This window comes from Arachis hypogaea, chromosome 6 (genome assembly GCF_003086295.3).
Source record: "Arachis hypogaea cultivar Tifrunner chromosome 6, arahy.Tifrunner.gnm2.J5K5, whole genome shotgun sequence".
In the NCBI taxonomy this organism is placed as follows: domain Eukaryota; kingdom Viridiplantae; phylum Streptophyta; class Magnoliopsida; order Fabales; family Fabaceae; genus Arachis; species Arachis hypogaea.
Genome location: NC_092041.1, coordinates 99,248,139 through 99,272,476, shown reverse-complemented (window position 1 = coordinate 99,272,476; position 24,338 = coordinate 99,248,139). Strand labels below are relative to the sequence as shown.

At 31.2% G+C, this 24,338-nt stretch overlaps 2 protein-coding genes across 2 annotated transcripts; one reads left to right on the top strand and one right to left on the bottom strand.

Moving 5' to 3' along the window:
* Nucleotides 1–553: 553 nt before the first annotated feature.
* Nucleotides 554–6,657, top strand: LOC112697120 (momilactone A synthase). The gene is made up of 3 exons (XM_025750154.3): nt 554–753; nt 949–1,026; nt 5,758–6,657. The coding sequence occupies exons 1-3, from the start codon at nt 728–730 to the stop codon at nt 6,551–6,553; spliced, it is 900 nt and encodes a 299-aa protein (XP_025605939.1). The 5' UTR covers nt 554–727; the 3' UTR covers nt 6,554–6,657.
* Nucleotides 6,658–17,808: 11,151 nt separating this feature from the next.
* LOC112697119 (transcription factor ICE1) lies at nt 17,809–21,815 on the bottom strand. Its single transcript, XM_025750153.3, has 4 exons — nt 20,668–21,815; nt 20,238–20,465; nt 19,435–19,605; nt 17,809–18,176 (listed from the first exon to the last, which is right to left on the bottom strand). The coding sequence occupies exons 1-4, from the start codon at nt 21,625–21,627 to the stop codon at nt 18,093–18,095; spliced, it is 1,443 nt and encodes a 480-aa protein (XP_025605938.1). The 5' UTR covers nt 21,628–21,815; the 3' UTR covers nt 17,809–18,092.
* Between the last annotated feature and the right edge of the window lie 2,523 nt (nt 21,816–24,338).

Here is a 24,338-nt window from a genome sequence, read left to right as displayed (position 1 = left end):
CTCTGAAAGAATATTGTCAAAAACAGTTAAAGACATGTTGACAATGATTTTATTTGTTGGTTTGTTCTATCCGTGAATATATATATATATTAGAAGGGTAATATAATATGACGAATAAATATTATTATTTTTTATTAGTAATAATTTGTATTTATATTTACTAAATTTTACATACAAAAATTATATAATTTGTATTTATATTTATTAAAATTTATATATATAAATTAATATAATTTATATCTATATTTTTTAAAATTTACACATATAAATTAATAAAATTTATTTATTAAAAATAATTTAACATTTATACTAATTAAATAATAATAAAAAATATTAAAAATGACTAATCTCCAAAAATTTCTCACATTAGAATACTCGGTATAATTACAATATCAATACATTTACGGTGTGTACGACTAAGAAATTGACATATATCTCTTTAATTAAAATTAAATATTTAAAGAATTAAAAAAATTAAAAAGAAAATTCTAAGTCATTAATTGATAAAAAAAAATAGTAAAATATTATAATCAAATAGAAAGAAGAGTACCATAACAAATCTCTTTATAGCTCATCAGAGGAAGAATCGTTTTGAAAACAAACGTTTTCTCATCCTTCCATAAATACACTCATCAACCCTTTCATTTCATTCTCTCTGCTTTCAAACCTGAGATCTGTTAAAAGGTCAACTCATCTTTATTTTCTTCTTCAGATCTTCAACGCAAACATGCTCAGAACATTATTATTAGCAAGGTTAATTATTAGTTCTTCACTCAACTTCAATAATGTTTCATTCCAAACCATGTCCATTTTGAACCTTAATTTTAATTTGTTGGTCAACGTTTTCTTTTCTTTTTCATTCTAGAATTCATGAAGTTTAATTTCTTTTCCATTATTAGTATATTAATCCTCATTTAATTTTATATATTTTTTAAAAATTTTCTTAAGGAAGTTGAAGCTCGCTACCCTTAGCAATGGTTTGAATCAAGAAGGCAGCAGATTCTATGCAACGGTTGGTGAAAGAAGGTGAGTCTCATTATTATATGGTTTTCCTCAAACTTATTATTAATTCAATTTTTTTTTTGAAAACTTCTTGGTTAGTGATGTTGTATATATTTAGCTATAGTCCAATTCTTCATTTAATGAGTGCAATTTTCCAAAGTTTTCGTAAAGGGAAAAAATGAATTATAGGAATACAACCAAACTTTAATTTATAGGCTCCCTTAGCTGATTTTAAAGTTGAATTATACATATACATGAAACTTGAGTCAGTTTTCAACTTAAAAAAAAAAAAATCTCTTATGCATATGTAAGAAATTGTCTTTCTTGAGCATCTAAGCAGTGTACTTAGCTTTGTCTCACGCCAATTCTGTTTAAAATTTTTAGATTATTTTATTCAGTATATATGTCATAAAGCTTTATTTTCGGATTTCAAATTAAATAATATTTTTTATTACTAATGGATAAAATAATTGTTTCTGATTTTAGCAATACGTTTGCACAGGAGAGAAAAAAAAAAAAAACTAGTTTTTGGTAGAGAAGTAGTTCTTGACTTCTTGCCATTTCCCTTCTATCTACTTCTTTGAATATTGCAATTGTTAAGACAATATAATAATGGATTTATCTTTTTGTGACCTAAGAGCACATATTAAAATTATAAAAATTTAAAATTTTAATATATTTATTATATATTTATTAAATAAAAATATTTAACATTTTTTACTAATAATAAGCATACTATGTTAGCTATAATAATTATTAAACAAAACGATAATACTAAAAAAAAATCAATCTACACAACTTAAACTTATTTTATTTAATATTTATTTATTACAACATGTATTAAATAAAGCCAAAGATAATAAATTTTGACCATAATATTTTTTATTATCAAACATTTTGTAAACTAAAATGGTGTAAAACCAACATAGAAAATCTATCATCATTATTTTAAGTAGCTTTTGAAAGATTAAAAGACTAAGATTGAGAGACATATACGGAAAGACAGAAATTGAAATAAGTCTCAGTATTGTATTTGGTGTAATGTGGGAGGCCGAGATTGAATTAAGAACGAAACTCTAATTTAATTTACAAAAATGATAAAATTAGAATTAATTAATTGAAATCAGGGTATTTTAAGTAAAAAATATTATTAAAATTTTAGTCTCTGTCTCCAAAAATTTCAGTCCCCTGTGTTCCCACTTTTTAGAAGTACTGACTGAAATTTTGGAGATAGAGATTAAAATTTTAGTGTCAATTTTTGAGCCAACAAACACGATACTGAATCCCAGTTTTCCAGTTTCTCTGTCCCACTATTTCAAAACAAACGCTATTTTAAAGATTTTGTTAACATGTGTAATATTACTATTAGTAAAAAAATTTTAATTTTTACTTTAATAAAATATATAATAAATACATTAAAAATTAAATTTTGCATGTTATTTTTTGTAAAACAAAATTAATTAATAGTTTTAACATATATTTTAAAAACACATATATATTAACTAAATTCTTATTTTAACTAATTCATATTCTTTACTATTATTCATTAGCGTTGACAATGCAAAAAGCAAAAGCCGTTGAAGAATTCATACATATAATTTAGTGCAGTTTAAAATTGTGACTTGAATTGATGAAGTAAATAGCGACATAGAAATTAATTTAAAGAATGGGAAACAGAATTTGCGTGAAGCACATGCATCAAATTGTGCTATTTGCATGTTCTCGTGCTGCTCATCTACCAAACACAAACAGCTCTCCCCTCATCTAATTGTCCAATTAATTCTTTTTCAAAACGTGTTACTTACTTAATAACTGATTCTTGTAGATTCTCTCCAACTAAACATGAAGCATAATAGTACAAAATACAAATGTATACTTATGTATAAACAAATCCCAAACCCCTTTTGTATTTTAGTTATACTAAAAAATACGGACATTTTTTGAAATTATTGTATTTGTGTATCAGATATATTTTAGATATAATATTTATTTGAAATTCATTTTTTATGAGTGTTTTTTTTTTATCTAATTTGTCTTAATAAAAACTAAATAATATTTTTTAGGCATGTTTCTACATATTTAAATACTATTACGTATTAATATGTCTAACTTTATTCTTAATTTATATTCTTAAAATAAATTTAAAAATAATATATATTATTATTTATACAACAAAAATTATTTTAAATATTTTATATAATAAAAAGATACTAAAAACACTTAAAAATTTTATTATATTTTGTATGAGCTTACAATGGATCAAAATTCATGTGTTCATGTATTTTGTATCTAGTGTCACTACTTCAATATAAGGAGAATCAGAATTACAATGATGATGTAAAGTAAATCAGTTATCACTTATTGTGTAATAAGTCATCTAATTTGGATTTTTATTTTCAATATTTTTAATTATTAGTATTTTTTGAAAATAATATAAATAGTAAAAACAAATTTTGTTTTCTATTTTCTTTTTTATAAATTACAAAAACGTCAAATAATGAAAATGAGAACACAAATCATCTACTCATCAAATCTTATCCTTAGAAACATAATTAATCCATTTCATTCTAGAGGTACCGGTAAAAGTACTAAAAACTTATTTAAAAAGTTAGGAATTAAAATCTACTTAAGAATTGAATTTTTTTTCTTGTTTTAGAATAATTAAAAATGAATTATTTAAATTTTTTTAACAATTTTAATTCTCATTTTTTTTCATTTATAAATCAGATAAAAAAAATATAATTTTTAAATCCATTCATATATTCTTTAAATTTGAATTCTATTTTATTAATATATTATAGCCATTCTAAATTATAGAATTAAGTTTTAAATAAAAACAGATTCTTTTCTTAAAAAAATAAAATTATTTTTTATATTAAATAATTTTCAAACAAGCTCTGAGTTTGTTAAAGTGTTAACTATGATTTTTCTCATTCCAAAACTCAAATATAAGAAGCTAAATATTGAAGGGCCAAAGTATTAGACACTTTGACTAATTTCACATTATTGTTAAAAAAAACTTAATATATATATCCTTCTATCCTTCACTTATAAAAGGAAAAGAAATAGAGAATACATCTTAGTTAAAAAAACTTTCATATATCTAATGTCGTTTTCTGCTTTGGTAAACACATTCAGAATCATAATTTGTATGAAAGTGGTAATGGATTTGAATCGTTTAGAAATTAGAAACTTAGAATAGATCAAGAGCGATAACTTTCTTTATCATTATGTATAAACTATTTTTTTTAAAAAAAAAAAGAAAAGGACGTAAAAAGTCAAATATTTTGTTGTAAATGAATTAAACTTTGGAAGCAAAAAAGACGTCTAAAGGTGTTCCACTTCCACTTATATGGAATGTGGAAACTTAATCAAATCTTGTTGGAAGAAAAAGTTGGTCCACGACATCATCCTCTAACTTTGCGAAAAAAAAAATATGCTTTTTGATTTAGACGTTTAAGATAAAAGCTGATGGAATTATATTATATTATTTATTTGATGGATATGCCATCACGATTGATGAGTCCATTGCGCTTCCATTGTCATCATTTCGAAGTGATTTGCTTTTGAATTTTCCAGTTGAAAAAAATAAAAAAGATTTTGGTAAGATTATTATTAGTGAAATTTTACAATTTTTTTAATAAATATAGAATAAATATGCTAAAAAATTATTTTTTTATATTTTTAATAAAAAAGTTTTTAATTTGTAATCTTAATATGTGTCTTTAAGATAGATATTAGTTAAATAAAAAGTTAAAGATAATGTAAGTAAAGAAAATTAGTAAAATAATAAATAATATTTTAATTATTTCTGAATTCATTATTTTTATCTTATATAAATCTCACTATTTTAATTTTATTATGATTAAAATTTTATTTTATCACTTTTTAGCTTGAACTTTATTCTTTGCTATGCTTTCTTTTTTTGTTTCAAGATAATTTTCTTTAAAATATAGTTAATTATCTATACTTATATATGGAGATATGAAAAAGAATTAGATGCACAACTTTTTTATAAATATTTTTTATCAGATATAATTCTTAAAAAAATCTATTCTATTATTTTTAAAATTCAAACTAAATTTTTTTAGCTAGATAATAATTATTTTAATTAATATTATATTTATTTATACACATATTTAATAAATAAATATGAATTAATAAACAATTGAATACAATAATCAGTACATGCATGGTAAACAAAAATATTGAATTTTCTAGGTTGGTTTTCACATCAAAGTTATCTATAAGAATTTTCACCTTATTTAATATACCTGATTAAATATATTCTAGACGATTATTTTTGTAAGTTATACTTTATGCTAACATCTGCTCTATTATTATTATTGAATTTTAATGTGGACTTCGCTTTAAGACTCAGGTTATTATTATTATTATTATTATTATTATTATTATTATTATTATTCACTATAAAAGTGTGTCGGGAATTAATAAACATTCTACTTTTGTTGTTGAGAAATGTTATTTTTTAGTTTCACACTTTTTAAAGTGCACACATTCCATTTTAAATACAGTGCTTTCATTGTTTTTTTTTTTCTTTCTCCTCTTAAAACTAAATAGCAAAAATATGCATTTAAGAAAAATACCCTAAAAAGGTAGTACAAATAATATTCCTCTTATGTATTTAAATATAATATCTCTTCCTTTGAACACTCGCTATGATTGACAATGACTTCATTGAATTTTTGGTTCACAAAAATAAACCACAAAAATAAAAATAAAAATAAAATTCAGGCTTGAAGGAAAAGTGGCAATCATAACCGGGGCAGCAAGTGGACTTGGCAAGGCCACAACCCAAGAATTTGTGAAGCATGGGGCCCAAGTAATCATTGCTGACAAAGACACCAATCTAGGCCCACAAATAGCAAAGGAGATGGGCCCATTAGCCCAATTTGTGGAGTGTGACGTCACCATTGAGTCCCAAATAAAAGAAGCTGTAAACGTTGCCATGACCAACTATGGAAAACTTGACATAATGTTCAACAATGCTGGCATAACAGGCCCATCAATCCCACCAAGCATAATAGATTTGGATCTTGATGACTTTGATAGGGTCATGAAAACCAATGTATGGGGCATGGTTGCGGGTATAAAGCATGCGGCCCGTGTGATGGCACCAGTGTCATCAGGGTCCATTTTATGCACATCAAGCATAAGTGGGCTTTTGGGTGGGCTTGGGCCTCATCCGTACACAATATCAAAGTTTACAATACCTGGGGTAGTGAAGTCAGTGGCAAGTGAGCTTTGCAAGTTTGGGGTGAGAGTAAATTGCATCTCCCCAGCCCCAATTGCAACACCCATGTCGTTGGCCCAAATTGGCAAATTTTTTCATCATTTAAGTGAAGAAGAAGTAAGGGAAATTGTGGGTGGGCTTGGTGAGTTAAAGGGCTCAAAGTGTGAGGACATTGATGTGGCCCGGGCCGCGTTGTTCTTGGCATCTGATGATGCAAAGTATATATCAGGCCATAACCTTGTTGTGGATGGAGGGTTCACATGCTTTAAAAGCTTGAACTTCCCTTCTCATGGTTAAATAAATAAATTCTCTTATTCATTCATGTAATTGTAATGTTTTATAGTTTTTCTCTTAGTGCTTAAACATTTTCTTTGATTTAATCAACAAGACATTTCTTCTTATGACAGGGCAATAACGGTAAAATATGTTTTTTGTGATATTTATTAGAAATTTTAAACTTAATTCATAATATTTAATTTAGTCGACGGAGACAAAGCTTACTCTGCTCCGAATCCCAAAATCCTTTCCCTCTCCTTATTAATGTGAAGAATATTTTGTCCTACCCTCATTTTTCGTTTCCCCATGACCCTAACAATCTTTATTGGGATTTTCGAATTTGACTAAACAAATGAAAAATAAAATAAAAATAAATAAACACACACATGAGGATACAAAAAAGTACCGCTTGTTTAAAACAACAAATTATTAATGCTCAAAGTCAAACATAAGCCGAAGACATGTTACAAAGCTTTTTTCTTCTATAAGACCCACTCTAAATAAAGGACTAGGGTTTGGTTAGTTTGCCCATTTTCATTTTATTAAAAAGAAATTAAAAAATATGTTTAGTTCAGTATTAAAAATATTTTTACTGAAAATGTTTTAAAACAAACATGTTTTCAATATTTTTAAATAAAAAATTCTACATTCAAATAAAATACTTAACTAAATTCAACTGAATTGTTATCAAAGATTAAAGATTTTATATTTACACATGTTATCAAAGATTAAAGATTTTATATTTACACATGTGCTTTTCTTCATTCATGTTGTTGCTGGATCATCATCATCATTATTATCATCATCTTCTTCTTCTTCTTCACTCTGTTGTTGCTGTTTTTTTTTCTTCTCCTCCTTTATTTTACCTTTCTCTTCATTATTATTGTAACCATTGTCATCATCACTACCTCCTCCTCCTCTTTTTTTTTTTTTTGCATTTGAATTTTTTTCTCCTCATTTTTCTCCATTTTCATTATCATCATTATCGTTATCATTATTATCATCACCGTCGTCTTCTTCTTATACGTATAATAGTTTAAATTCAGAATGTACCAAAATTCCTTAATGATGACGACATACAAATAAATTTAGTTCAAAATAAGCTCAAACCAACTACACCATATTTAAATTCAGAATGCACCGAAATTAAATTCAAAATGCACCGAAATTATTTAATGATAACTCAAAACTCATCATCATCCTCCTCCTTCTTTATTATCATCATCTTCTTCTTCTGTTCTTGTTTATCTTCTCCTTCTTGTTTTACCTTCTCGTGATTCTTCTTATTTTATTCTCTTAACACAAATAAAAACAAGAAAAAATCAAATAAAGAAGAAGAAGAAACATATAATACTGCAAAATCAGTAGAAAAATGAGAAACCTATATTCATTCAACTAAACAAGATTGCAATATAGTATAAATATGTTCATTCAAGTCTAATATAAGAAGCAATGCTTCTAAAATTAGAAATAAGAGCAACAGAAAAGAAGAAGAAAAAAAAGAAAGAATAATAAAAAGAAAAAATACAGCATTAAAAAAGATATTTTCATACTTTTGTAGTAAATTTCGGTCCAAAACTTAAAAAATTTATGTGTTATTGTTAACAAATTTTGGTATTAATTTTTTGATAAATTCTGCATAATTTAAAAACTCTTTTTCTTCCTCTTTCTTATCTTCTGTTGTTTCTTTTTCTTTTTCATCTTTCTCTTCTTATTATTGTTATTATTATTATTATTTTATTTTCTTATAATTCTTCTTATTTCACTCTTTTAAGAGAAATAAAACAAAAAAAAAATTAAACAAAAAAAAATAAATAACTGCAGTATCACATGAAAAAGAGGAGGAGAAGAAGAAACAAAAATAAAATGTAACAAAATCAACACCAATAAAAAAAAGGAGGAGGCAGCGTACAAAGAAACAACAAGAAAGAAAATGATGTGATTTCATGCCCATATTATATGAATGAATTTTGTGGAATTTGGACCAATTTAGCTAGATTTAATTACCAAAAAGATGTGAATGTATAGTGAAATTCTTTTTAAATATAGATAAAATACTAATTTAATCTCTAATATTTGAATAAACTTTTAGTTTTATTTTTAACATTTAAAATATTTTATTGTTCTCTAAAAAAGTTTTATATGGACTAAATGTGTTCCAGAAATACTTAATTTCTCTTAGTAAAAAGTATAATAAAATAGTAATTAGTTAAATAAGTATTGTGAAGCTATTTATTGTAATTCACACATATTACTATAATGGTATCAATGTCAATCTATTTATTAAGTAAATTATAATATCTTCTCCCATAATTAGTATTAATTTTTCTCTTACATCTAAAATTATAATATTAACATATTTATGCATATTACAAAAAAAGGTACGTAATCAATAACATTTCAATGTATATACAATAATGATGTTTGATAGAGTATAATTAGAATCAATTAGATCAATTAGTATTATTTAATATATCTAAATATTTATTATAGAATATTACGTTTTTATTATTTCGATTTTCTTAGCATATATATATATATATATATATATATATATATATATATATATATATATATATATATATATATATATATATATATATATTTGAAAACAAAAGAGCTCAACACACTAGGTGCTTCAAATAGAGCTCAACACACTAGGTGGAGCATTTAACGTCAAACAACACAAACAGAAACGCAACTCCAAAAAGTACCAACAACTAAAAGAAATCCGCATGTCATCTTCGACAGAAGCATCAACAACGCTAGAAATGGGCACCTCTCCACCTGTTGTAGTTGAGCATGGTCATGTGGATAATATCTTCTATGCCTTTAGTTTGATTCTGAAATATCCTTCTATTCTATTCCTCTCTATCCAAATGTGCCAAATGATCGCACAGAAGCATCTCAAACGCTACTTTCGATCCTCTTTTCTACTCGGCTCATCTGTCCAACTTAGGAAGTGGTCCTTCATTAACCCCAGAAAAGACAAGAGCCGGCCAAAGACAGATAGTCATGCACTCCACACCTGCCAAGCGAATTCACAACCAAGAAATAAGTGATGGACCTGCTCAACATCCTTAGTACATAAAACACAACTCGTATCATCCTGGCTAATTATTCCAAACTGACTCAGCCGTTCATTAGTATTCACCCTACCTACTAGGACAAACCAAGCAAATAGCTCCACTCTTGGTGGAACCAAACCTTTTCAAATAGTCTTGGTGAAGCTGTAACTGGTTACATCCTCTGATAGCATTCCTTCTTGTAGCACCTGCATAAAGGAGTTAGTCGAAAAGATACCAAGTCTATCATATTTTCACACAACCCTATATATATATATGAGAAAGGAGGGTCAAAGACCCCAAACAATGAGAAAACAAAAGCAGCAAAAACTAGGAGCCCCTAGGATGCATACAGCCAAAGCAATCTAGATCTAAGGCTAAGGATATATCAGGAGGGGGCACATCATAAATATGGAGGCCAAAGAAAAGAGTCTGTCCCTTTTTTGCAAGGGTATTTACAACATAGTTTGCTTCTCGCAAGGTGTGCGACCAACCAGAGATAGTCAAGCGTTGAGCTTGAATGTTGATATCTACGAGGAGTGATGCACATGGGTGGTTTGTAGCGCAACCACTCTTCACAAGCTTCAGAACTGATGTAGAATCCGTTTCAACAATAATTTGGTGGAAGTTCTTTGCCATTGCAATTTGAAGACCGCGCACGACCCCCGAAATCTCAACTTGCATTATGGAGCATTGATGAGCGGATATTTTATATGCTTTTTGGGGGTGTTTTAATATAGTTTTTAGTAGGATCTAGCTACTTTTTAGTATATTTTTATTATTTTTTATGCAAAATTACATTTCTGGACTTTACTATGAGTTTGTGTATTTTTCTGTGATTTCAGGTATTTTCTGGCTGAAATTGAGGGACCTGAGTAAAAATCTGATTCAGAGGCTGATAGAGGACTGCAGATGCTGTTGGATTCTGACCTCCCTGCACTCGAAATGGAATTTTTGGAGCTACAGAAATCCAAATGGCGCGCTCTCAATTGCGTTGGAAAGTAGACATCCAGGACTTTCCAGCAATCTATAATAGTCCATACTTTACCCAAGTTTAAATGATGCAAACTGGCGTTTAACGCCAGCTTTCTACCCTATTCTGGCGTCAAACGCCAGAAACAAGTTGCGAAGTAGAGTTAAACGCCAGAAACAGGTTATAAACTGGCGTTTAACTCCAAGAATAGCCTATGCACGTGAAAGCTTCAATGCTCAGCCCCAGCACACACCAAGTGGACTCCAGAAGTGGATTTCTTCACTATCTATCTTAATTTACTCATTTTCTGTAAACCTAGGTTGCTAGTTGAGTATATAAACTACTTTTAGATATTTATTTTGGAACTCATGACATTTTTACATCTGAATTTGTATCTTTGACGGCATGAGTCTCTAAACCCCATGGTTGGGGGTGAGGAGCTCTGCAGCATCTCAATGAATTAATGCAAGTATTTCTGTTTTCTATTCAATCTCGCTTGTTTCTATTCTAAGATATTCGTTCGCACTTCAACATGATGAATGTGATGATCCGTGACAATCATCACCATTCTCAACCTATGAACGCGTGCCTAACAACCACTTCTGTTCCACCTTAGATTGAATGTATATCTCTTGAGTTTCTGGTTCACGAGTTTGACTGCCTCTCCTGACAACAGATCATTCAATCCGTGAGTCCAGAGTCTTCGTGGTATAAGTTAGAACCAATTGGCAGCATTCTTGAGATCTGAAAAGTCTAAACCTTGTCTGTGGTATTCCGAGTAGGATCTGGGAGGGGATGTCTGTGATAAGTTTCAAACTCACGAACGTTGAACATAGTGACAGACGCAAAAGGATCACTGGATCCTATTCCAACACAAGTGAGAACCAACAGATGATTAGCCATGTACATGGACCCTTTTCACTAAGAGGACGGCTGGTAGCCATTGACAACGGTGATCCACCAACATACAGCTTGCCATGGAAGGAGACCTGCGTGCGTGAAGAAGAAGACAGTAAGAAAGCAGAAATTTAGAAGACAGAGCATCTCCAAAACTCAAACCCATTCTCCATTACTGCATAACAAGTAATTATTTAATGTTCTTTTATTTTTTGCAATTAAAACTAAGAACCCTATTGATATCCTGACTAAGAAGAATAAGATAACCATAGCTTGCTTCAAGCCAGCAATCTCCGTGGGATCGACCCTTACTCACGTAAGGTATTACTTGGACGACTCAGTGCACTTGCTGGTTAGTTGTGCGGAATTACATAGTGTGAGTGTAAGTTTCGTACACCAAGCAACTACCCAAATTGCAAGAGAACCCAGAAATATATCTTCCCAAGTGATCTCTAAAAACTCCCTCACATGCTGCACTATTCTAATTTACAAAAAAAGAGCCATCAAACATTGAGTTTAATAATATCTTCTACAGGAGGGAACCAGCGGATGAGGTTGTTTCGGGCTGGTTTGGTGTGTTTTATTTTTCACTAGTTCTCTATACCTCTTAGGTATTCCTCATGTCTAGCTTTAATATTGATTAAATCTAATGTAGAAGGGATCAAATTATTCTCAAATACCAAAATATCTCGGCAGAACCATAGATGAGAAGTCGCGTAACCAAACAAATTTGACCAATTTGTTTCTTTCGATATATTGCTTAAAAGATAGTTCAAAAAATTAGAGCCAAAGAAGGAAGGAAATTGACCTGAAGGAAGGAGATTGCGCCAGATACTCTTGGCAAAGAAGCAATCACGAAGGACATGTAAGGTGGATTCTGCATTGTTGCTGCACCAGGGGCAGCAGTCATCACTTGTCATGTGTCGTCTCTTCCTTGCCGCATTAGTAAAGATAGTGTTATGGGCCACCAACTATAGGAACATGCGGATGCGTTCTGGACCTTTCCACTTCCAAACAAGACTGAAAATGTTGTTGGGTTGACTGGTGGTGTCTTGAGTATCTTGATAGGCCGATTTAAGCTTGAAAGATCCATTCGAGATGAGTGCCCAAGCTATTTGGTCTTCCTCTTTCCAAGGGAATGGTGGGGCCAGTGCATTGATCCTTTTGACAATATTGTCCGAGAGCCATTCCTTAATCCTCTTGATGTCCCAATCCCCTGAAATAGAGAGGAAATCCATGAGGGAACTATTATAATCAATAGTATCAACACTTTTCTGATAAACATGTTTGTCCAGCTCCCTAAATTAGGCACCCAATTATGTTTCTAAAAATTGATTTTTGAACCATTCCCAATTTGCCAAATGGTGTTCTTTTTGACATTTTCCCAGTTTTCGCAAACTCCTTTCCACATATTTGAGTTGCTCTGTTTTTGCTCTACTCTCAAGATAATGTCTTCGCCTCCACCATATTTGGATCGCAGAATTCTGGTCCAAAAAGCATCATTTTTATCAATGAGGCCCCAACCCACTTTCATCATAAGGGCTCGATTAAAAGTATGAGCATAATGAATGCCCAATCTGCCGTTATTCTTATACTTGCCAACTTTTTTCCAAATCAAGAGATGAAACTTTTTTGATTGATCGTTTTTTTTCAAGAGAAAATTTCTGCATTTACGGTCAATGGAATTACAAGTAGTAAAAGTAAGTAAGACAGTTTGCATAGTATATGATGAAATAGAAGAAAGGACAGATTTCACCAGCGTGTCTCTTCCTACCAAGGAAAGGGATGAAGTCTTCCAAGTGTTAAGTCTCGTGTTGAGTTTGCTAATGATATCATCGAAGATACTACTTGACACCTTATTGCAATAGAGAGGAACCCCAAGATATTTTTTCAAATTGTCTGTTTTGGCAAAGCTCAAGGCATCATTTATCTCTTCTCTGATAGGGCCCCCAACATTGCTAGAAAAGAACATACGAGTTTTTTTCTGGCTAACCGTTTATCCAGAGCTCTCACAGAAGGCATTAAGACATCTTTTTATAACACTTGCCTAGTTCATATTAGCCTCAATATAAAGAATTTAGTCGTCTGCAAAGCATAAGTGAGATAGTGCCAGACCCCTTTTTCTTGATACAAATTGGCTTCCAAAAACCATGATTAACCGCACAGTTAATAAGCTAAGATAGGCGCTCAGTGCACAAGGCAAAAATATAAAGAGAGATCGGGTCCCCCTGTCGAATACCCCTTGCTGGTTTAAACTCCTCCAATTCTTCACCATTCCAAAGGACTCACATTCTTGCGGAGGAGATATAGGAGAGAATAAGCTCAATAGTATTGGAAAGAGCCCAATATCTTTTAAAGTATCCTCCACAAAAGACCATTTGAGCTTATCATAAGCCTTTTTGAGATTGATCTTAATCACCATCCATCCCTGCCTCCCTTTTTTATTTCTCATGGAGTGGATTACTTCCTGAGCAATGATGATGTAATCTGAACTTTATCTTTTCGACACAAAGCTGCATTGAGTGGGACTAACCAGCTTCTCTATGATTCTTCTCATATGACTAGCCAGAATTTTGGTAACAATCTTGTAAGAAACATTACATAAGCTTATGAGCCTCATTTGTTTGAGGTTAGATACAGAATCTACCTTTTCTATAAGAGTGATAAGGGTCTCATTCAGCTCATTGACATTCTTGGGATTGTAAAAAATAGTTTGGATAAAACTACAAAGGTCAGGTCCGACTTTATCCCAATGCTGTTGGTAAAAAATAACTTGTATGCCATCTCTGCCCGGCGCTTTCAGGCTTCCAATACCAAAGAAAGCATCCTTAATCTTCTGTTGCATCACTCCACCACCCATGATATTAAGCTCAGTAATGTTTAGTGTCAAAAATTCATTCTGTAGCACATAGGAAAGGTTATCACTGGTATCTTGGTAGAGATTTGAGAAAAACGAGAAAGCAATGTGCTCCAAATCATTTTTCTTAGTGACCCAAATACCATCATCATTTTGTAAGGCAAGAACTCTATTTCTTCTTCTATGAATCATCGTGTATCCATGGAAGAATTTGGTATTGCGATCACCAAATTTGATCCAATTATTCCAAGATTTTTGGAACCATAACAGTTCCAATTAAGCAAGCACTTCTTCATATTCTTTACTTATCCAAAATTGCAAATCCTCTAGGTAGTGGTTAACTCTATTAAAGAGAAAATTTGCAATACCTTGAAATCTAAAGAGAATTCTTTTTTTCTTTTGAAAATATTCCCAAAAATCGAAATGTTCCAATTCTTGAGAGCTATCTAAAAATTGTTAACACTATTTGACCAAGAACTTTCAAACTTCCAACAGTTCCTAATCATGCCATCAAAATTTGGGTGGTTCAACCAAGCTGCAAGAAAATAAAATGGTCGTTTCTGTCTATTACCCACACTGTTTTGAGACAATTGAAGGCAGAGGGGGGCGTGATCCTATTTGAGCATAGACAAATGTTTAATGCAGGTGTTAGGAAATTGGATTTGTCAATCTAAATTCCCCAGAGTATAGTGTAGCCTAGTCACCAAATTACCCCTTTTTAGGTAAAAGGCCAGCCACAAATTCCAGATTAATCAACCCACAGTCAAAAATACAATTCTGAAAATCAGAGCAAGCGCCAGAGTCATTTCTAATAGCATCCCCGCGTCTTAGTGGTCGTGTATAATAGCATTGAAATCACCAATTAAGCACCAGAGAGCATTAATGTTCTTAGCTAGATTCCTCAAATTGTTTCACAAAATTTTTCTATTCACTTTTGGAGACTACCATAAATGGTTGTGAGTAATCAAGGAGCAGAATTTTTACAAGAGACCAAAAGATGAATGAATTGTCTATTATGGCCAAGAATGTCAACCTTCCAAATACTTGAATCTTAAAGAGCTCATATACCACCAGAGTGGCCACTTGCTTCCTCCACAAAGCAACCATCAAAATCTAATTTATTTCTAACATCTTTTCTCCAATCCCCACTTAAATGAGTTTCAAATAATGAAAGAAAATTAGCATTAAATTTACGCCTTAAATCTCTAATAAGATAAGGAAAGGATTTAGCACCAGCACCTCTACAATTCCAACTAATAATATTCATAAGGAAGACATAGCAAAGGTAGGTTATGAAAAATCTGAAAATCATCTTTGGGCATTCGCCTTCTGCTTCAAACTAATCCGGTCCCGGGATAAGTTCGCCTCTTTGTTTCTGACTGCTAGTAAAATAATCACCTGCCCATCTGGCGGTTTGTTTGACTGGCTATTAGCGCTTTGCTTCATCACGACGCCATCAGATGTGGAGCTCTCGGTCATTCTGCGATTGGAGAAATCAATTTTCACAAGGTATCGATCAATGGACTTCCTGGGCACCTTCATCGCTCGATAAGCCTTCGTTTGCTCTTGCTGAAGGCGACACATGTTCTCAAGCATCACCAATTTCATAGCTTCTACCTCCGAATTCCTACACTTTGACCTCTGGGGAGAGAGGACTTCAATAGTGTCACCGTGGATGGCTACATGTTTCCCCCAATTTTGGGCTTTAAGAGGAATAAGCTTTTCATTCTTTGCAACTCCTATTTTAACATGTGGACCACTCTTCTGACTAGTTTGATTCTTTGAAGCATTAATCTTAAGGGATTTTTTTCCTCAAGACTTGTCCCTTATCTAGCCCGCCTTGGGCCTGAATAGATAGAAGCCCATTATCATTTGATCCATTATCCTTTTTCTTATTTGAGTTTTCGTGAGTTATATTTCCTTTCTCATAAAGAGCATTAAAGCGTGACCCCCCCTCCTCTAAATAAATGGATTCTTGATTTGTCTCCCTTTCCATATTAAAGTTGAAATCATAATCATAATGAGATCCTTTCTTTTTGGGAAAAGAAAAATCTTTTTTTCGTCTAATTGGCCTTTTTACCAGTATCTATGGGCCCAAATCCGGAGGAATATTTTACACTAGGCTCTTGCGCATTAATTTTTACATTATTTTTTTTGGTCTCCCTCACTATCAACGGCAGCACCTTTCCCGGTTGTCTCACCGCCACCTGGGTTTGTTACTTGGGATGGCATTTGTCCTCCAAGATTTTTGTAGCAAGAGTCAAGTCGATGTCCATATTTTCCACAAGAGAAACAGATTTGATGCAACCCTTCATACTCAATATTTAGTTCACCACCCAACACAGAGATTCGAGGCAATAGTTTTTTAGCCAAATCAATTTTCACACATATTCTAGCGAATTTTTCTTTTGAATGTATAGAAGTTATTCGATCGATTTTTGGCATATGACCAATTGCTGATTCCACCCTCCACAGAAAGCGTTGATTATAGAGTTCAATGGACAAGTTAGGTATACGAATCCAAACAATAACCTTCCGAACAATATCTTCTAATGTGAGAAAAAAATATCTCTATCTCTGGACGATGAGGTAGTGACCCGCAATCATCTATGGTCCTTTCATAAGCGCATGAGAGTAGTCCTTATCATCTAATGATACAATGATCTTCCACCATATCATTATTTCACATATATTTAATAGTAGTATAACATTAAACATTTAAACCTATTTAAAATTTTTAGAACATAAATAAGATATTTTTATATGTTAGAGAGAAAACTAAAATTTAATTCAAATATTAACCATTTAAAATACTACCTGTTTAAGTATAAATCATTTAAAAATTTTAGCTAACCTATATTCTAAAGACACAAGTTAAAATTATTAATTAAAATTTTTTATTAAAAAATTTTAAAATCAAACTTTAATATATTTATTTTATATTTATTAAATTAACAAATTTAAAAATTTTATCAATAGTAATACTAAGTCTTTAACACGTGTCCTTAAAAAACAAAGCATGACATGATAACCCTCATTTGAGATGTTTTCCGTTGAACACAATACTTTCGAAGTATTATACCATAATAAGGTGCTGGGGTCGTTCCTCTGCACCAGCATTTTTCCCATTTCATTGCTAGCATACTAAAAGAGGCTAATAGCACAAATGAATTAAAAAGTTAACCTTATCACTCCTGTATAAAAGAATAAAAAAAGAAAAACCGCAACTGCCGGCCGACTGTGGATTGCTACTTTCTGTATCTAACATATTCAAAATTAACAAAAATGCTATTGATACACAAAAATAGTTACCAATATATTTGTGTATAAATATATATATAGTTTAATTTATTTTTAATGTGTATTTGTATTTCAACATATATTTTATATTGATGACTAACTTTAATGGTTGATTTTAGGAATATGTAGCATAGTTGCAAAATTAAACATGCAAAATAAAATTGACCAAGAAAACAATAAAAAGTGATAAAATAAAATAAAATAGAAATTATTCCATGACTAAAATAGGAGGTCAGAGTAAAACAAATAATATTCCATCACTTAAAAATAAAAATCTGAAGTTCATTTGCTTTGCTCAAAATCATGAGAAAACACCACAAGACAACTTCTCAAACCTACGGATTAAGCTAACCTATTTGATCTTCATGGTTATGCCTTTACAGGCAGTAATTGTTAAGAGGTAATGCATTTGGATACTGCTTGCAAGTTGCAACAAACAGTTAGCCATTTATCAATGAAGAGCTTGAATCACATCATGTCATGGATCCCTGCTGAATCCAGCAGCACTGCTTTGATTTCCTCAGGAAGAACATCCTGCCCTTCTCTGCATTGCTGTTAACAAATAAGAAAACATTATCATAAGAAACCACAGAAAATCCGTTATAAAAAACCACAAGATAACAAACTAAACCAGTAATCAGTGAATTAAATATGTTAAACATAAGACACCAAACAAACAAACAAAACAGGAGAAAGCCCTGCAAGGTTTTTTCATTCTTCATTAAACTAATATTTACTCGTCTGAGTGAAGCAGTCAAAGTGCTTGTCAGGCATAGATGCAAATAATCAATATATGGTTTAAACTTTCAATCAGCCATGGGAACCAAGAGAGTATCAACTATTGAATGCCATCCACCCATTATAAGTGGCAAGCCACAGAAAAACAAAACTAGAGCAAACAAGAGGAAGCTTAAGAGTATTGTATTTGATTGTTTGACTAAAAATACTTGACATGTAAATAGGATTACGGGAGAGAATTGCTAAGCACTTCATGTTTGTCGCATTTGGAGCACTCTGAGGTGGTTTGGACATGTGGCAGAAAAGATGGAATAGCGCGTATTGTGAAAAGATGGCTCGTCTTAAATGATTTGAACATGTGAGAAGAAGGTTAGCAGTGCACCCGATAAGGAGGATGGATGAGATGGAAGGTGAACAGGTGGTGAATGGTAGAGGAAGACTTAAAAAGATCATACATGAGGTAGTCAAAGAAGATCTACATGTCAACAGTCTCACTGTAGACATGATAGGGCGCAATGGTATCGTTTGATCCATGTACTCGACCTCACCTAGTGGGATAAGGCTTTGTTGTTGTTGTGGAGCACTCTGAGAACATGGTCTAGAGTCATGGGAACAGGTACGAGTTCTCAACCTAAGGCATCAAGTCAGTGTCTTAAGGTTGCTACAACCAAGCCATTTCTCTTTAATTTCATCCCAGCCCATCCAGACTCATTCAGCTAAATCTCCTTATAAAATTTCATTTCATAGATCCAGACGTAGCATCATTGCAAATCAAAAAGGCACATCTATAATTCTATATTATTTGTCAATGATGTAGCAATTGCTAAAGTTCTGTATTGGCCAGACATCATATAATTTTGGAGAAAAATTTTTCATGAGGTAGGCATCACATCAATATTGAAAGAACATCATGTGCAATAATACATGGATAATTTGAAATTATTAAGCACCATTTGGAATGCCCAAACAAAATTGGGGGCAAGGATCATAAAACTAAAAGTTAAAATTAAAATGACAAAATTGAGGAAATTAAATGGTCAAGTTAAGCCTGGCATTAGATAAAGAACCATACCTCGGCTCTGAAGACGTCTAAAGCAAAGCCATTGAAGCAGCTAATAACAGCCTGCTGAACATCTAATCCGAGGTTATCCAGAGCCCGCATGGTTGAAAGCAGAAGACCTGGTCGGCGAGTACAAAACATATGAATGTTGACAGCTCTCCCCTCCCTCACCCTAACTTCCACCTAAAATGTTCAGAAACACAAAAGTCAAGTTAAAATAATTTCCTTAACTACCATTCAAATAAATTCAGTAAACATAAAGTTACATACACAATCTAGTGGTTTCTAATTAGTTTGCACTAATACACCTTTCTGAATTTCTGGGCATCAAGACATACTAACTAGTTACTTAAATGTTCATTTTATAATCAATTATAAATATCAGGGGTTTCTCACAGGTTCAAATATACAGAGTTATTGACACACAAATATAAGGGATTCTAATAATAATCACACATAACCTTCCTTTGCATCTCTTGGAACCTTGCATGACCGTAAGCATCTAAGAGTAGGTATGCGAAATTTTATATTACAATTCATATGTATCACACATTAGCAGAAATATTGAAATGACACGTTTATGCAAATTTATCAATTCAATATTTTTGGCAGGTGGGTCACTACAAGATGCAATTCATGCAGAAAAAATAATATTCATTCAAGTTCCATGCTCTAAATCATCACAAAATTTACATCCATGTGCAACTTTTTGTCCTGTGAGCTCCAGATAAACGCAGTTCCAATTGTAACAATTCTGCAAGTAACAAGCTATACTATCCACCAAGTATCTTGCAACGAGGTGATAAAAGATTTACCTTTGCAGGTTGGTTTTTGGGGCTTGGCAAGACACCAGGATACAGTTCCTCCTTCACCCGGCACGGAAGGGTTTGCGGCGTGGGTGTCAAAGGTTGAAGGCTGGTGGTGGAAGATTGCAGCGAAGAGCCAGGAGGAGTTGACTCCAGTTCATTGTGAAGATCATTAATCCGCTGCAGTAACTCCCTCAAGTAGTCGATTGCATCCCCAAGTATCGAAGCCCTATCCATCTATGAACAATGAAATACATTAGAATGTATAATCCCTAAATCCTTAACACATCAAAAGAACTAAGCTAGAACTTGTCATGAACATCTATGTGACCAGTAATTCAACAAGACACCAAGGCATCAACATCAGCCAATTGATATAACACTTAAACAAATAAACAATTATAACTACTGTTCTCACTCAATAGTCCAAATCACAAACCTTGCTAATCTTTGGCACAACAGACCTAAGCATGTACAACCTATCATTAAGCTTCTTCCTGCGCCGCCTCTCCGCCATGAGATTCTTCGCCGGCATCCCTTTCTTCTTCCCTTTCTGATCTCCACCATTGACACCGCCACTCAAGCTCAAATTCCCATTCCCTCCGCCGCTATGATTCCCACTCTCCTCCACCACCACAGCCTTACTACCACTCTCAACATTCTCATCAGAATCGTAATTCCACACTGAAGCCTCAATGCTACCTTCTTCAACTTCCCCCTCTCCCCATTTCCTCTCCAAACTCCCCATTCCCAAAGCTTCAAGACTCTCAGCCCCGCCGGAGCCTCGCCGGAGCGCGGCACGCTTCTGGAAGAGCGTGGGAGGCGCACCAACCGTCGGAGCCACCTCAAGAGGCCTCAACCCCTTTCCCCTGCTCGAAAACAGAGCATTTCCAGAAGCCGCAAACGCTTCCATTTCAAATCCAGCACCCAGCGCCACCGCATCATCGTCGGTGCCCCCCGCCGGGAGCAACCGCGTCGCCGGCGGGAATTCAGTAGCGGAAGTCATGTCAGCGGAGCCAATTAGAGGCTGAGAGAAAGCCATCAAAAGAGGGGAGTTGGAAGAATGGTTCCCGGAGAAGAAGAAACCGGAGTCAGGTCCCAAATCGAAGGCATTATCAAAAGGACTGTTGTTGTTGGCGAAGAAGGAGGGTTTGAGAGTAGAGAAAGAGTGTTCGAGGGCAAAAGTGTCCATGCCTTGGTGCGTGAGGAAGTTGTTATCGTTAGTGTTAGCAGTTACGGTTTGTTGTTGGAGGAAGGGGAAGGGGTTTATGGTAATTGGAGGAGGCTGGGGTATGGTTTTGAAGGAAGTGAGAGGGGCATTCATGGGAATTCCAATGTCAGTGCTGTCTTCTCCAAGTAAGGGTTCCGTCCACCTTGCTGGAAGCATGTCTCTGTCCATTGTATGAAGAGAGAAGAAGAAAGAGAGAAGGGAATTCGGAGTTCTGGGAAGTTATGTTATTGTTATCTATGTATAACTGTATAAGTGACAAAAAATGAACGGAGAGGGAGGTGCTGCGTGGACACTCTGGTTTATCCATGCAGACACAATTATTTTACACACAACATACCATTAATCATTATCATCCTATAACTCAATACTAATCATTTCTTCTTTTACAGATTCTACTAAATCTAATTCTACAATGTAATTAATTCTTCCCTTTTTCCATAATAATTAGTGGATCTCTTTTGAATAAAAATATATACATTGTATAAACCCAAAACTTTTTTTCAATGTATTAGGATGTTAGGCTAAATTTTTTAGCCACACCCACTATTTAAATTTACTTTGTAATTTCGTTGAATATTCCCTCTAATCCATTTATTTTATCTCTCACTTTCTTTGAATGCACATTATATTATTGATAAAAATTTATAATCAAGAGTAATAAATTAAAAGATAATATAACAAAATTAAGTCAACCTTAACTAATAACAAGATAAAATAATACAATAATTTTTAATACTTATATAAACTAAGAATACACTTGATAATTTAATAATAAATTATATTAAAAAAATATAACTGACATATATTATAGAATAATAAACAGATGGGTAAAATAAATAGATATTAAAGAATGGATGAAGTAAAATATTAATATATAGAACGTTATCGATTTCACATAGTGAACAATATTCAACTTTCATTTCTTAACTAACATAAATAAATATGCAATCTATTTTTAAAAATATTATTTATACATCAAAATTAATTATTAAACTTAGTTATTATATACTTTTATATAAATATATATAATTTAATTTATTTTTAATAGAATTATCAATTTTATTATAATAGAATAATTAAATTTACGATAGACGAATAATTAAATTCATTTAAAGTAGTATATATTTTTTTATGAAATATTAAATATGTATTTCAATACGTAATAGTTAATTAGTAATTGATTTTTTTTCACATAACTTGATTGATTTATTAAATATATTATTTATTGCAAAATAACTTTATCTCTCTTAATAATTATTATGTTAATTATTTTTATTATATAATTAAAACAAATTTTAACTTATTATTAATACTAACATCAAATTCGTAGAAGTATCTCTTTTATTTTTTTATTAATATGAATTATATATATAAAATTAACAACTTTTTCTTTATAATAATAACAGTACATTTAATTTTTCCAAACGTTTTTCTTAACTTTTTTAATATTGAAGAAAATAATGGTTCTTTAAAAAAGTTCACATCTATATTTTCCTATATAATTCGATTTTATAATATCACAATTTAATTTTGAAACTGTTTACAAATATTTTTCCCTAATTGAACATACTATTTAATAATATATAGCCGATTCAATAAAAAAATAAAATAAAAAAGAGGTCAAGTTAAACTAGGAAATCAATGAGATTCCCATGTCTCTCCGTAAAAATGCCTAGTACGTTTCGGGATTAATATTACCATTTTTTTAAATGAAAATTTATATATAGTTATTTTTACGTGAAATTATAGTTTAGAATTATTAAATAATAATTTAATTAAATTTATTAAATTATTTAATAATTTTTAATTATAAATTTTATATAAAAATAACTATAATTTTTTATTTTTTTAGATATAGTTTTTTTGGTTACTCTAATGAAATGAGTTACTATTTGTGATTGAAAATTGTCAGTCCTAAATTATTAGCTATCCGACAGATTCTTTTTGTAATGAACCTTATTACAATAATGATTTTTCTTTGAAAAATTTTATGGAAAGTTATTCGAACTTATTGCTCTTCTGAAACTTTATATATATAGGGTGCTTTGATTAATCCTAGAAGTAGATTACCCTAAACCCATGAATGACTAGTAATAAAAACATCTCAAGAACCTAGATTAATAGCTTCTCCATAAGCCTTCATTATTAACAACAATAAGTTCTGGTCATCATCACCAGCTCTTCAAACACATAATAATAATTACAAATTCAATTGAATTCTTAAAATCTTTTGAGACAATTAATTTTATAAAATTTATATTAGATTTAATAATTTTATAATTCAAATCTTGTTATAATTAATTTATTTTTTAATTTTATATATAATCTTAATTTTTTCTACTTTATTCAAACATATACAATTTTTTTAGAGTAAAATATTAAATTGATTTTTTAAGTGTAATTTCGTTTTGGTCCTTAAAATTTAAAGTGTCATATTTGAATCCAAAAAAGTTTTATTTAGTTTCAATGTAGTTCCACTTATATAATTAACGAAATATTCTACATAAACAATGTTGATAATCTGGAGAACAAGTACAAACTTCAAAGACACAAAATCAACTATGAATAGATCAATATATTTATTTATCATTCTCCTTACAATTTAAATGAAATATTTTGTATAGAACTAAAGAGAATGATAAATAAATATATTAATACATCTATTGTTGATTTTGTATGAGTTTATATTTATTTTTTAGATTATTGATCTTATTTTTGTACTACTATTACGTAAAATATTTTATTAATTATTTAATTTGACTTTATGTTAGAATTATATTAAAACTAAATAAAATACTTTAAATCTTAGATATCAAAATAGAATTACATCTAAACGAAATAAAGAATTAATTTAGTATTTTAATTTTTTTTTAAGGGGA

Excerpts from the sequence above, each read along its gene's own strand:
- LOC112697120 (XM_025750154.3), top strand. The coding sequence starts at position 728 with ATGCTCAGAACATTATTATTAGCAAG. Across the intron at positions 754-948 it reads AGAACATTATTATTAGCAAG|GAAGTTGAAGCTCGCTACCC; the intron begins GTTAATTATTAG and ends AATTTTCTTAAG. Across the intron at positions 1,027-5,757 it reads GCAACGGTTGGTGAAAGAAG|GCTTGAAGGAAAAGTGGCAA; the intron begins GTGAGTCTCATT and ends AATAAAATTCAG.
- LOC112697119 (XM_025750153.3), bottom strand. The coding sequence starts at position 21,627 with ATGGACAGAGACATGCTTCCAGCAAGGTGGACGGAACCCTTACTTGGA. Across the intron at positions 20,466-20,667 it reads TTGTGCCAAAGATTAGCAAG|ATGGATAGGGCTTCGATACT; the intron begins GTTTGTGATTTG and ends CATTGTTCATAG. Across the intron at positions 18,177-19,434 it reads TAGACGTCTTCAGAGCCGAG|CAATGCAGAGAAGGGCAGGA; the intron begins GTATGGTTCTTT and ends ATTTGTTAACAG.